At 42.1% G+C, this 15,018-nt stretch overlaps 1 protein-coding gene across 5 annotated transcripts in view; it reads left to right on the top strand.

The window, feature by feature from the left end:
• Positions 1-8,772, top strand: part of CBFA2T3 (CBFA2/RUNX1 partner transcriptional co-repressor 3) — a 34,813-nt gene extending 26,041 nt beyond the window's left edge. The window contains exons 6-11 of one of the 5 annotated variants that reach the window (XM_069738940.1): positions 443-678; positions 1,702-1,772; positions 2,214-2,409; positions 2,506-2,574; positions 3,516-3,706; positions 3,804-8,772. In XM_069738940.1, coding sequence (XP_069595041.1) covers positions 443-678; positions 1,702-1,772; positions 2,214-2,409; positions 2,506-2,574; positions 3,516-3,706; positions 3,804-4,061 — 1,021 coding nt within the window. In that variant the 3' untranslated portion in view covers positions 4,062-8,772. Of the gene's footprint in view, positions 1-442; positions 679-1,701; positions 1,773-2,213; positions 2,410-2,505; positions 2,575-3,475; positions 3,707-3,803 lie in introns of all 5 variants that reach the window. The other 4 variants (XM_069738942.1, XM_069738941.1, XM_069738939.1 and 1 more) reach the window with 4 other exon arrangements.
• Positions 8,773-15,018: the final 6,246 nt, after the last annotated feature.

Genomic DNA, 15,018 nt, shown 5'->3' with positions numbered 1-15,018 from the left:
GTAGTCTACTCCATCATCTCAGTGGTCTACTCCATCTTCTCAGTAGTCTACTCCATCTCCTCAGTGGTCTACTCCATCTTCTCAGTGATCTACTCCATCTTCTCAGTGGTCTTTTGAGCAATCAATGGGGGGCTCAGCACTCAGATTCCAAAGATCTGCAGCCAAATAATATGCTTAAAAAAATAACAATGAGTTAATCTTTAATCTAAAACATTAGATCGGTACATACACACGGGGTTATATTCCTTATGACCTCCAATGCCAAATATCTGTTATGTCCACCCCTGTGATTCTTGGATGTCCCTTTCAGAGCCAGTAAGGAAATTTCTATGGATGGCACTTTGCGAAAAGATCTAATTTACTTCTGTTGTGGACTGTTAAAAAAAGGCAGAGGAGCCCAAGTTACTAAAAATGAATAATGATGTTTTTTCTTCACCATCAGGACCAAAGAGAGTGTGCAGGAAGGTCTCCATCCGGATCACCTCCCCAAGCGTCCATGCACCACAAGTCCAGCACAAAGATACAGTCCCAGTAATGGGCTTCTTCACCCACCCACCAATGGCCTCCCACATCCCACACCCCCACCGACTCAGCACTATCGCTTAGAGGACATGGTGCTTGCCCACCACTACCGACATACAGATCCACGGGAGATGCGAGAACGTCACCGACAGGCAGGTAAGGGAGATGATGCCGTGTGCTCAGACTTAAGGGGGTTGCCTGGTAAAGAAAAGTTGATATGTGATCACTTATAGATTGTTGAGGGTCTGATCACTGGGACCACAACTGATTGGCAGAAAGGGGCACCTTAATCAATTTTGGACTGGAGTAGTAATGGTCATGTTCGACCACGTCTCCATTCATTTTCCATTGGACTGCTGATCGTAGCGCTTCACTTCTGAGAATGTGTGATGCAGCGGTCAGGCCTGCCCCATCCATTCTAACGGGGAGAAAAGTGTCTCATTCAGTGGAGGGCATAGCGCTCGGAGCCCCATCAATCCATAGAAATGTTAACTTTTAAAAAAAAAATAACCCCTTAAATAGTACGGCACAAGAGCATCAAAATGGGGTCTCAACATCCTTTATGAACCAAAGTTGAGAGCCACCAAATATCAGCGAATGATACTGGCGGACCCTTCGCATCGGTTCTCTTGATTGACAGTCATGTTACATACACATAAGATCATATTCATCCCAGCAAGCCATTTCGGGAGGGGAAAATGTTGAATTTCAACATGCCCAATCCTTTTGGTTTCAAAGGAAATAATCCACCACCTAAAGCATCTGGCAATGGATTATTACCCTTCATCAATTCTCATGCCCGTGGGGGCACGGACACTATTAAAGGTGTGTAGGCAACCTTGGAGTAACAGCATACAGTGTCAGAAGGAATCTATACTTGCCAATAATAATACGGTGTGATCTCACCATCGCGCTGTGTGGCTCGTACATCGCTATGATCCGTGCCCCCCACCGTCCTGCCTACAAGCTGTGTACTGGGACGATCACGACCAGAGCATAGTGCGATCACACCCCCTCATACAAAGTGATTGCTCACTACTTTTTGCGGGTATGCATTGCCAGAAGATATAAATGTGCTTGTGCAATTCGCCCATATGTCTTCTTCCAAGAATGCGGGAAAACAAACCTAATTGTTAAATGATTTTATTCTAACCAGCTTGTTTTTTTTCCACGTTTCAGCTGTGCATGAAGTAATTGATCATAGGCTGACGGAGCGCGAGTGGGCGGAGGAATGGAAGCATCTCAACAACGTGAGTGGGCAAAGTCAATGGCGGTATTAAAGGGAAAGTGATACTACTACACAAAAAAAAAATAATAATCCGTCTTCTAGATGCGTAAATAGACTGCTATGTATTGTCCAACCCAGGGATCAGAGTCCCACATATTCAATTCCCGTTGAATACCATATCTGGTAAATGCACCATGACGGAATTATTAAGGCGGTTAGTCTAGTGAAAACATGTTATAACTTACTTATCACCACTGGGATCTGCACCTATCGGCACAAGAGGCATCGCTCCATTCATTCTAACGAAAAAAGCAGCTTTATAGAAAATGAATGGAGTGGTTGGGCATGCACACTGCCGATCTATACCCGAAAGTGCCGGTCCAAGCAGTCGGAAACCCTCTATGGATAGGTGATAACTAGTTTTCACCCTTTCAACGCGGTGATTATTACCATTTATTTCCAGCTCTTAAACTGCATCATGGATATGGTGGAAAAAACACGACGTTCACTGACCGTCCTCCGCCGCTGCCAAGAAGCAGACAGAGAGGAGCTCAACCACTGGGTACGCCGATACAGCGATGCCGAGGACCTGAAGAAGAGTGTGGCTCAGCCGGCAAGGCATCTGAGCAGTTCCTCTAGCACCGAGTCCTCCCCGGCAGGTAAGAAGTAATGACATCTGTGGGAATGGTTGCGGAACCAAGGAAACTCTTTAGACTTGTGCACTTATTTTATGCCATTTTTTTCCACCCTTTTAGAACCCTCACGGGAATTCCTACATAGGACGCCAGCTGGGTATATGCCGGAAGAGATCTGGAGAAAGGCAGGTGAGTAATCAGCTCTAAGGACATCAGGAAAAGGACAAATGAGTGTAACATTGGCATCGTGACCCTAGTGTTATCATCTGCCGCCAACGTGTGAAGACAACTTGTTGATCGTTGTGGGTCCAACAGTTTAGACTCGCACCAATCGGCAAAAAGGAGCACATTTATCCTAGTTAGAATGCAGCATGGCCGACCGATGCTGCGTTCCTTTTCTTGCCAAGTCTAGTGTCAAGCAGTCCCGTAGAAAATGAATAGACCTTCTGGAAGGTTCCCGATGTGTGTCCATACCGATGAATGTGAATGGTGGCCGTCTACGTGATGACACCTTGTTCTGGAGATAGTTGAACCTCTCCTTGACTAAAATACCTCCACGGCGTATCTTGTAGATATGCCATGATTGGGAATCTCATTTTTTCCCCCAGTCGTTTGTCTTTGCCCCCACTACCCTTCTTCCATCATGTGTGTTGTATATTATTTACAGTGAGGCACTTAGATTGCAAATTGGGCCCTAGATAAAGGCTAGAGAATAAAGCTGGCTATAGACGTTAGACGGTTGTTGGCCAAACGATGGCTCTCAGCCGACACTCTCATACCCAGGATCGGTTGTTCGGGCGGGTGCCATGTGATCTATCTCTGACATGTCGGCCAGTTGCTTATGTCAGGGAGAACAATGGGATTACATTGTCCAAAATTGACAAGAGTTAGCCGATGCCCTCATACACAGTAGATCGTCGGCTGAACCCATCGATATCGGCGATTAGTCTACTAGTCTTCCGTAATATGTCATGGCTGTTGTATACGATGTCATTACAATAATGAAATGTTCACATATAAAAGTTGTATCGTAGGGTATATACTTAAATGTTTAAACCCCTCCTATACCTGAGTCCCCCCCACCTCTCAGGGCTCATCTTCCCATCTGAGCTGTCTCTCTGCCCGCACAGAGGAGGCGGTGAACGAAGTCAAACGCCAGGCCATGTCGGAGCTCCAGAAAGCTGTGTCCGAAGCGGAACGCAAGGCTCACGACCTCATCACTTTAGAGAGGGCCAAGATGGAACGAGCCTTGGCGGAAGCAAAGCGGCAAGCGTCAGAGGATGCCGTGTCCGTCATCAATCAACAGGAAGACTCAAGTGAGGTAACTGCCGTAGCGCGTAGGTTAATTGGGTATTTATAGACTGCGATCCTGTGAAGTATAATTGATTTGTCAATTTTTTATTTCGTTTCCTGCACAGAGCTGTTGGAATTGCGGCCGGAAAGCAAGTGAAACCTGCAGCGGCTGCAACACTGCACGATATTGCGGTTCCTTCTGCCAACACAAAGACTGGGAGAAACACCATCATATCTGTGGCCAACCCTTGCACCACCCACCCAGCGTACAGCCAGCACCAACTAACCCCGCCACACCTGCTGCCAGTCCCACCGCCAGCAGTTCAGCCTCTCGCTCCGGGACCCCTGCTACACCTCTCCTGCTGGATACCGCCTCTCGCTAACGGATGATACAATATCAGCCATCAGACCAACCAAGCGGCTAGCCCGCACCCAACAGGCCCGCCAACGGGCCTCTCCTCCAATTCTGTGAAGACCTCCCTGCCCCTTGTTGCTTCCGCCTCTGGGTGGGTAAGAAGCTGTGCCGGTATGGAATGGAACTGATCACCGTAGAAAAGCCGTACCCTTCCTTTTTTTTTCTAGAGGAGGCAAACTTTATGGGGGTGCGGGAATTATTTTACCTAAAACTACACTCATATCTTTGGCTTTAAACCTAATTGAAATCCAAAAAAAATATAATAACATAAATGTACAAATGAAACTACCTTGCTAGACAGCCAAGAAATGTCAGACACCGAGAACACCTCTTATAGAGAAATCCCAAAAATGAAACCCTAATCCAAACATTACCAGCCCTGCCAAAGCCTGGTCCATCATGGCGAGAGGAGCGGAGGGAGTCACCTGCAGAGAACACTCGGATCGTCCTCTCCTATTGTACGTTTTTCTCGTGTTGCTCAGCCGTCCAGGAGGCTTTCTTGTCCAGCTCTTGGATCATCTGAGAAGGGAGGAAAAAAAAGACGCCCACCCCAAAAAAAGACACGTCTTCTTGCCCTGTTCAGACTGACATTGAGATCTTGTGTATAAGCGTCTTTTTGCTACACCCCTGTTCTTCTCGTCTCTGTGTCAAAAGTGTGGAGAATCACTGAATGGAATATTTATTGGATTGTTGCAGTTAACACGTCAAATTTTGGGGGACTGGTGGGAAGTGAACCCAGGACCCTTCCCATCCTGGATCACAGACTTTTTTTGCCCACTTTCGGGGGGGGGGAGGGTAAATTGTACAGGTTTTTTTTTTATTATTATTTTTTATTTATAAAAGCAAAACAGAAAAAAAATCCCATGCAGGGGACATGAGTGCAATATAAAAAGTGCAAGGCTACTGATGGACGGGATGTCAGCTACAAATTTATATATTTGTAAAAAAAAGGAAAAAAATATGGGCGTCAGATAAGATCAACCCAAAAAGTACGATAGCAGAGATTAAAAATCATCCGACGTATTCTCCAAATTACATTTTCCAAGCAACTGTGCTCCGATGCGATAGACAGTAATTTACCGACAATGCCACATTGTCAGCGGGGTGCATTGTTGCCAGGACAAAATTTGCCCAAATGAACCCTAAAAAAATAAGAACTATCATTATGCAGCGTTCAACTACCTAAGTATAACCCAGGTGGGAATGTCATGGCAGCTCGTAAATAGCCAATGGTTCGTAGAAGTTTTCATTAGGGTTTTTTTTTTCTAAATGTGCAGGTAGAAACAGCTAAGATTGCTTTATCATGGTTCCTCATGGGTGGGGCTTACCCTCTCCTGTAATACATGGGGAGGAGCAAAGTATTTCCATTTTCACTTATGCCACAGTCACACATCTTGTTTTTCGCGGGACGTCCGCAGTAGACCCGCGGACAGTCCATGCATGGGACCGTCACATGCAACATTAGGCTGGGGCCCCACAATGCGGTTGTCTGAACCATTAACGTAATTGTGATGTCCTTTCTTTCCAATATTTGTGGCGGCTTTCCGCTGTATTAGTAAGAATTCATAGCACTTAGGCCAAGCAACGACCGTTTTGTTAGACGATCCTTTGCAAGGCACGACCATTCTGTTTTTAGGCAGTAGATAAATTATGTATTTACCTTCTTAGAAGGCTTCCATACTATCTAGCATATCCACCTGTGAGGAACCACATATGCATTTTGCTATTCTTCCATTACTAGCTGTCCTGTGCGTGCAGGATGTTCCACATCCCCAGTTATATAATTCTATGGCTTGTTTGTTTGTACCTGTAGGTGGCACTAGAGAGACAGTTTTCTTCCTTTAGGAGAGCTCATTTACATACAGGCAATGCTCCCTGGGAAAAAAAAAATCAAGTCTCCCTAATCTATACTGGATCTCCGCCCAGGAAACCATTACACTCCCAAAATCTGTACTTGTAGTGAGACTACAACTCCAGGCATTCCTGGACATGGGATGCTAGGAGTTATAGCAGATGGATAGCCATAGTTTGCAGACCACTGATCTAGGACTGGTTTTAGTATTCCGCACGGGACCGTGAGTCGAGGAAACGTTGCATAGAAGCATCCTAGGAAACTTTTACTAATTATTTCCATGCATTTTTGCAGGACTGGACCCTAAAGTCTTGTTCATACGTAGCATTTTTGGTTTTGGTGAGATGAAAGAGATTTGCAAAATAATTTATTTTTTTTTCTTGCATTTTTTGACCTTACACAATATGTCAAGTTCTTTCAAAGTTTTGAATGCAGTTCTTCCCAGTGGATGAGCGGAAAAAATGCATGTAATTTATGCTGCAATTTTCTAACTAAAGCCTGCAGAAAAAAAAAAAAAGGTTACGTGTGAACAGAGCCTAATAGGATCTGTCCTGCACCAGCATGGACTCATCTTAGCAATACCCTAGAGATACAGTAATAGGGGCAATCGCTCCCACTAAATTTACCCTACCCTGCAGTGCAGAATCAGGGCAGAAAGCTTGGGAACGCCGGTTTTACATGTCCGACCCTCGCGGTTTGACTTTGGACCAGACATGGGTCTCTTGACCTGAACTCAGCAGCCTCGTAGTCATATTGATGATGATTTTGGGCTAGGAGACTCATAGCCGGACTGGACAGAATGGCCTGGACTGGGATTGTGAATTTTGGACGCACCAAACCGGCCGCAGCAGAGTTCATTTAAGGATCACTATAGGACGGAGAAGCCTCCATATAAGCTCATTACCTATAGTCTCATTATCCTTTAACCCCCGCTCTTCCATGCAGCACCTAAGAAAAGGCATCCACTAGTATATAGATGTATTATGGTCTATATATGCTCATCCATACCCCAGTCCTATAACCAAGAGAAAAGGGGATAATAATAGGAAGTAAAAAAATATGTCCAAAAAGTCCATACAGAGTCAGACTATGGTTCAATAATATGTCTCCCAGTAGTTGAGCACCCAGTTACAACCAAAAACCAGTGAAGCAATATCTAAACCACCAGTTTAAGCACCAGCGTTTACTGGATTTACATGGGACGTTTGGAGATAAAGTCCAAATCACAAATAAAGTATTTTCCCCCGTCCACTCTCACATTTGCAATGCTTTTAAAGGAAAACTGTCATAAGATTGTATTATCTTCAATATTGCAGTATAATATCTACGGTGAAGAGCAGTGGTCTGCAACCAGAGCATGCTGAGAGCTGTAGTTCTACAACAGCGGGTTACCACTCACTCAGGAAAGGAGGGAATTTCTCACCAAGGGGAATTTTTTTTTTTTGCGGGTGCATTGCTATTATTTGTGCCAAACTTCATTTTTCTTTTGTAGTTATAGCATTTTTGTCTCTAATTTTTTTGCTTTTTTTAAGAATTCCAAGTCATAAAACTGACTTATTCCTTAGCTGCATAATTTCCATCCACTGTTTAAATTGCAAAAAAAAGAGCAATGTTTGCTCAAAACTGACGTGCCAAAAAAAGGCGCAAAAAGTGCCCTAAATTTTACTACCTAAAGTGACACCTGCTGGCCACATTGAAAAATTGCGCTTAGACCTCAAAAGACACCTATTGCCCCGTTGAGCCATTTCGTCAGGTAAAACGATATTAATGTTAGATAATCTTGTGAGGATAATTATGGTTTGAATAATCTCATGATGTACAATATATTATATTATACGTAGACATGATAGTTTTCCTTTAAATGCGTCCCCCCGTGTTGCTGTGCATCCAGCTCTTTACATTATTCAGATATGAAGGACTTTTATTTTTTTATACATCTTATGAAAAGTAATATATAAAATATTTGATGTGTGTGTGTATTTATAGCAGCAAGACGCTGTATCCTTCTCTAATCCTTACTGTATGTATGATCCCACTATGGGCGCCAAGTTTCTTAAGGTGGCACCTTCCTCATTTCCTGCAGCTGTCTCTCCCCATTACCGTATTTTTAAGGCCCTCTCACCCGGCATCTTCTGTTCTGTCCATTTACATGTTTTTTCTCGCACTTCCAGTTTCGTTTTTTGTTTTGTAACCCATATCCAATGCACTTGCCTCCAAACGGGGCCATATTTAAGGTGGATTTGAGGAGATCTGAATAGCCGGACTTTCAATCTCAACGCGGATTACTGCCCTTCTTAATACTCTTGCACTACCTCTTATGTTCACGACCCTATGTGGAACTACAAAGTGGTCACCAAGCTTCATACTTAAACCAAAATGTCATCGTGGAAAACGGACTTGGGCAGTGCAGACTGATTTAAAAAAAAGGAGCTTTAAATAAAAAAGTTTAAAAAATCAGATATCCCAAGGATCAGTTAACAGGGACCTCACAGTGCGAGGCGCTGACTCCGAGAGGTCGCAGCTTTAAAAGATGGCAGCTCTTTGATTAATTCTTATATCTTTTGCTTTGTCCTCCAAAAACCAAGCCTGGCACCTGGGATGGCTTCCTGCGTCACACTGCCAACCTCCAAGAGCCCCGCTCCGTCATTTCTAAGCCTCAGCCCAGAATCCAAATAATCCGGGTCGTTCTGAATTTTCATGTTGTAATAGTTCTGTTATAAATTATTTCATTACTGTGCTTTCTGTTCATTTTTTTTTATTTCACTGCCAAAGTAGGGGTTTTGTTGCGGATTCATGTAAATAAAGCTTAATTATTGTATATTCAAAATTAAGATTTTTTTTTCATTATTTTTTTTTCCACTAGTTTCAAGATCTCTGTTTGCTGTCATTGAACGCAGTGAATGCAAATGTTATGGATTATACTCAGAGGCTGGAAACCTGTCCTAATCATATCCAGTTCATTAATGTGTCGTATGAGTTTTTCATCCATTTTTGGCCTATTTTTTACGATCAGCATGGCATCCAATTTTCTTTTCCTGTATGCAATATTATATAATATATATTAAAAAATACATATATATTTTGCATACAGGAAAACAAATAAAACTATATATATATATATATATATATGTATATATATATATATATATACATATATATATATATGATGTTTTTTTTTTTTAACACTTCTTCTACCCATTCACTGGTACAAACCAGACAGCATTCGCATGATTTGCTGATGCCATCTGTTTTTTTTTGTTCATGGAGCCACTGATTTTAATGGGCGAGTTTGATCCGTGGCTCATATAAAAATTGGACGTCTTCATTTTTTATTTTTTTGCAGACAGACATGTAAACAGTCACCATAGACAATAATTGGTACATGTTCTATTGGTAAAAAAAAAGTACAGATTGAATATGTACATGAAACACAGAAGTCTGAATGAGAACAAAGTGCTGGTCCACTCCTCTTGCCAATAAAGTCAGCAGAATAAAGGATAGACACCATCAGCACAAACATTTATTATTAATGAATCTCAAAATGGCACAAATTGTAGCACAAATCTACAAATCTACACAGATTTCAATTTCAGTCCAAATGTGCTGCATATTTTAGTAACTTTTGTGCATTTTACTCCAATTTAAGGATTAAAATGTTAGTAAATCTGAATATAAAATTAATTATATAATATAAATATATTATTTATAATATATATATATATATATATACGGTATATAAAATTAAAGTTACCTGCTGCCACCACTAGGTGGGGCTAACTGCATACTGTATGTACATTGAACTCAGTAATAAAACAGTATACAGTTGGCTCACAAGCTCCCCCTGGTGGCAGCCATAATGATAGTTTAATGCACTGTTTATGCAGGGGATTTGGTATTCTGTGTCTGAAAAACAGAGACCATTATAAATCTATATTAATTAGCTCATATTTGTGGACATATTTAGATAATAAGAGTACATCAAAGCCTCCTAACTGTGTCAAGACTCGGAGGGGTTTTTCAACCTCATCGATATAAACAAGTACGTTTTCATTCGCTGACAGCAATCAGAGAACCTAAAATTATTAAGAAATTTACTATACAATGAGTAAGCTTTATTTATTTTAGCATAATAAATGGAACAATGGATTAAGAATGACGTATTAAAACGATATATCATTGTTACAGACAGACCAAATAGCAGACAGCATGAGCAAAAATAAAACCTTATACCTTTTTTTTTTTTTAATTAATGTAAGAAACGGTAAAACTAGGATGTAAACCCGTCTTCTTCTAAGGTTTGATTTTAGCTTGCATCCCGTAGTTTACTTCTAATTTTTTTTATAATGAACTGTAATACCTGCTGTGTCCTGCGGGCGGAGAATGGGCGCAAAACTTGATAACCAAATTTTTCCAAGCACCAGCCGATTCCTAGAAGAGGGAAGAAAATACATATAAAAAAATTTAAAAAAATATATAATGGGATTGCCATGGTTCTGAAAATTGAATATGGCCTCCTGAAATTTTTTTTTTTTAATTAAAATGACCCAAACTAACTGATTATTTTGGATGATATTTATGATAGGACGTTAGTGTCCAAAATAGGACCCCTGCTTACACCATTAGTTACCCAATGGGAGATAGTGGGGGGGGGGGGGGGTGCAGAGAATAAAATCTTGACTTTTATACCCATCATGGAGGCAATGTTTACAAGCAATGTAATGGTGATCCTACAAAGGTTAGGTTACCTCTAGAGGACAGATTTTGGCAATACATAGGGGGACTTTTGCTACCAATAAAGTTGCACCAAGCAGGAAGCTGAAAGGCAGAATGTACAGAGATGTGGGGGGCGAGCGTTCTTAATAGGAAAGGTTTGGGGTCCCAGTGGCCCCAGCGGACACAGAGCTGCGTATCTTTGCATGCTGGTATCTCAATGTGTTGTATGTCTGATCTGTGACAGCTGTAACCACTCATTCAGATCAATGTCTGTTCTGTGATCAGTTTATGTGTCATAAAAGAAACTTTACTACGGAGACTCGTTTGTTTTCTGATATCAATATTGGGTATAATCATATTAAAAAAAAAATAATAATTTGTTAATATATTTCTGCTCTCCAGAAATATGATCCCCTGAGGCTGCACTACTGAGAAATTCTGATGAAACCATGCTGTCATTGATTCTGACCTCTGATCTTAGTGAACATCCCCTGCCACTATTAAAGAGGACCTATAACTGGAATTTTTTTTTTTGTTTAAACTGCTTAGCTCCTTTAATTGGCACGGATTTGCCGATTCTGGAACAGTTTTCCTTTTTTTTCTGCGCCCCTCCTTTCCAAAGTTATGCCCCTCAGAAAGAAGGAGATTTTCACCTTAGCCAACTGGGAGTGTACCACAGAACTTCTCTAGGTTTTGATTGGCCAGCCTCAGAGTGGGAAAAAGCATACGCCCACAAAGAACTTTTGAGGTATACGCCCAGTTGGTTGAAGGTCAATTTTGCTTCTTTATTTCTGGGGGGGTATAACTTTGGAACGGAGGGGCACAAAAGAAAGAATCGGTGGAACAGAACGAATTGGAGGAGATACTCAAGGTTAAATATTAAAAAAAATCCAGTGAAAAGTCTGAATAGGAGAAAATCCAAGAGCCAGGTCACTAGAGGTCCTCCTTTTGGTGACTTTATCAGTACAGAAAAACCTCAATGTTTCAGCCTTGTAGGACCTTTATCAATCCATTAAAAAGAGAGGCATATTTTTTATCGCTTGATAAAGGCCCAGCGCAGCCAAAACGTTGTGATTTTCCCGTAATAATAAAGTTACCAAAAACAGGACGTCTAGTGCCCTGGCTCCTAAATTTCTCTGTACTGCTACATCCACTGCGTCAAGTGTCAGTGGCGCTGCTGACCAGGGGCGGACATATCATTAACGCAACTTGTGCGGCCACATAGGGGCCAAAAAGGTAACGGGGCCCATTTATACCTCCAAAGCATGTGAAATTTAGCATTTTTAGCTCTTGGGATGCAAAGGTCCCATACATTGTTCTTGCACAGGGGCCCTTTTCTGCCATTACTGCAGATAAATATCTAATGTACTAGATGGTGGCCCGATTGTAACGCATCGGGTATTCTAGAATATGCATGTCCACGTAGTATATTGCCCAGCCACGTAGTATATTGCCCAGTGACATAATATATTGCCCAGCCACGTAGTATATTGCCCAGCCCCGTAGTATATTGCCCAGTGACGTAATATATTGCCCAGCCACGTAGTATATTGCCCAGGTACGTAGTATATTGCACAGCAACATAGTATATTGCCCAGCCACGTAGTATATTGCACAGCCACATAGTATATTGCCCAGGCACGTAGTATATTGCCCAGTCACGTAGTAGGGTTTATTGCCCAGTCACGTAGTATATTGCCCAGCCACATAGTATATTGCACAGCGACGGAGTATATTGCTCAGTCACGTAGTATATTGCCCAGCCATGTAGTATATTGCCCAGCCACATAGTATATTGCACAGCGACGGACTATACAGCACAGAGCCACGTAGTATAGAGAAAAAAACAAAAACATATACTTACCTTCCGAAGGCCCGTTGCCGTTAAAGTCCTGCTATACTCACCCTCCGCCGCCTTTCCCGCTCCTCGGGACGCTCCCGGGATCGCTCCATTGCAAGCGCCAGCTTCCGGTGGTCCCAGGGCTGGTGTGAGCAGGACCTATGATGACGTCGCGGTCACATGACCGTGACATCACGGCAGGTCCTTGTCGCACACCAACCCTGGGACCGGAAGCTGCCGCTTGCAATGGCGCGGTCCCGGGAGCGTGGCGAGGAGCGGGAAAGGCGGCGGAGGGTGAGTATAGCAGGTTTTTTTTTTTTGCATTATTTTTAACATGACATATTTTTACTATTGATGCTGCATAGGCAGCATCAATAGTAAATAGTTGGGGACACACAGGGTTAATAGCAGCGGTAACGGAGTGCGTTACACCGCGGGCCGTTACCGCTGCCATTAACCCTGTGTGAGCGGTGAGTGAAGGGGATTACGGAGCGGGCGCCGGACAGTGAGTGCAGGGGAGTAGGGGAGGGACTAATCGGACTGTGCCCGTCGCTGATTGGACGCGGCAGCCATGACAGGCAGCTGCCGAGACCAATCAGCGAACGAATAACCGTGACAGAAGGACAGACAGACGGAAGTGACCCTTAGACAATTATATATATATAGATAAGGCCAACCTAAATTTAAGGGTATGTTCACACTTGGTGGATATGCTGTGGATTCCCTGTCCAGATTTTGTAACTGAAAAATCCACAGCTCATCAAAGTAGCTGCAAAATTAAAGAGATTTTGTCATAATTAATTTGGGGCAGAAATTGACCTCCATTGTGGATTTTATATGTGCAGAATAAAATGTTATTTACTATTTCTAAGGTATAAGTTGAAATCTGCCATAAAATCATCTGCATTTTTTCTTGCAATTAATTGACAATTCGTAAGTATTCACCCATAAGCAATGGTCACACGGAGTTTTTGGGAGGTGTAAAATCAAAGGTGGAATTTCAAGTGGAATCTGCTTTAGAAAACGCTCCCTTTTCTTTGATTTGTTTTCATGTTTCTTGTTTTGTGTTTTTTTTAAGAGATTTTTTTCAAAATCTCATCCAAACCCCAGAGGAAAATCTGATCCATAAGGCTATGTTCACACTGACTTTTTTTATTCAGGGTTTTTTTTTTGTGGGCTTTCTCCAAAATACTCCTCAAAAACTGTTGCAATTAATTTCTATTGAAAATCCACTTTACTGTTCATATGACTAGTTTTCTTGTTTTTTATTTATTTTTCTCTTGAAAAAGGTTTAGGGAGGAAAAAAATAAATAAAGTGCATGTCACGTCTTTGAAGATGATCCTGACGGAAAACTTTCCAATCTAGGCACAGTTCTAAATATCAAAAAGCGTCCAAAAAAATAAATCTCTTCAGGCAAAAAAAAAAAAAAAATCTTCCAAAACTGCTTCAGTAAACTATCAGGTAAAAAAAAAAAAAACTTCTCCAAAATGCCTTGACCCCACCAAAAAAAGTTTCCGCTTGAAAAACTCAGTTTTTGAACATGTGCAAAATAAAAAAAATCCAAACCAGTGTGAACACGGACGAACACTGAGGAAAATCTGTTCCGTATGAACCAAAAAACGGATTCCTGAATGAGGCCTCAATGTAAAAAATTTTAAAAAAAAGCTGCAAATGGTGTAAAATATAACATAATATATATATATATATATATATATATATATATATATATATATATATATATATATATATATTACCGTGTCCTGGAAATCCAGTGATCCCGGGGGCTTCATATCAAAACTGTCCGGGGAACGTGGCCCCCTTGTTACCTATAGCAACCGGACCATATTCCATTTATCCAGAGCAACATAGACAATGAAAGTCAAGCTCTGATTGGTTGTTGTAGGTACACGATTAACGGACTCAGCCCACCCAAAAATCGACACAGTCGCCCGTCACAACCTATATATGTGTACTAGGCTACGTTTTTCCACCACAGGTTACATCTGACTTTGCTTTAGCTGGCTGACCTTATACACGAGGCCTACTAGGCCTTCAAAGCCTGCCTAGGAGTAGTAACTGAACCTGTTGCTATGAAGATGCCCATAGCAACCAACTCCCCTGATACAAAATTAGGGGGAAAAATAAGGCATTAATCTCTTTATGTCGCTACGGGCAACCGCCTAAATGATCCATTAGACCAGTCCCATTAAATCCAGCCCTCCTGGTTGCCTCTGCACCTGTCTCATTAACCCCTGCATTGCAGCCAGAGACTCCGCAGGTCCGTAGTGCTGAGTACTAGGGCCTTTCTCCTGGGCCTGAAAGGGTGGGATGAGTGTGTGCAATATGAGGGCGGCTGTATTAGGAATGTCCGTCTCCTCCTTGCAGTCATGAAGCTTTCTGGGGGAGTCTTGGTGTGAGTGTCATGATACACGCAGGTAAATCAGAGGTGCTCGGTGTTTAGTTGCCCCCCGCCATTGCAATGGTTACCAAAGATATCCAGACACGTGCTCTGGAATTTA

This window comes from Ranitomeya imitator, chromosome 9 (assembly GCF_032444005.1).
Source record: "Ranitomeya imitator isolate aRanImi1 chromosome 9, aRanImi1.pri, whole genome shotgun sequence".
NCBI lineage: Eukaryota > Metazoa > Chordata > Amphibia > Anura > Dendrobatidae > Ranitomeya > Ranitomeya imitator.
Note: the sequence above shows the minus strand (reverse complement) of the source record. Positions and strands in the feature narration are given on the sequence as shown.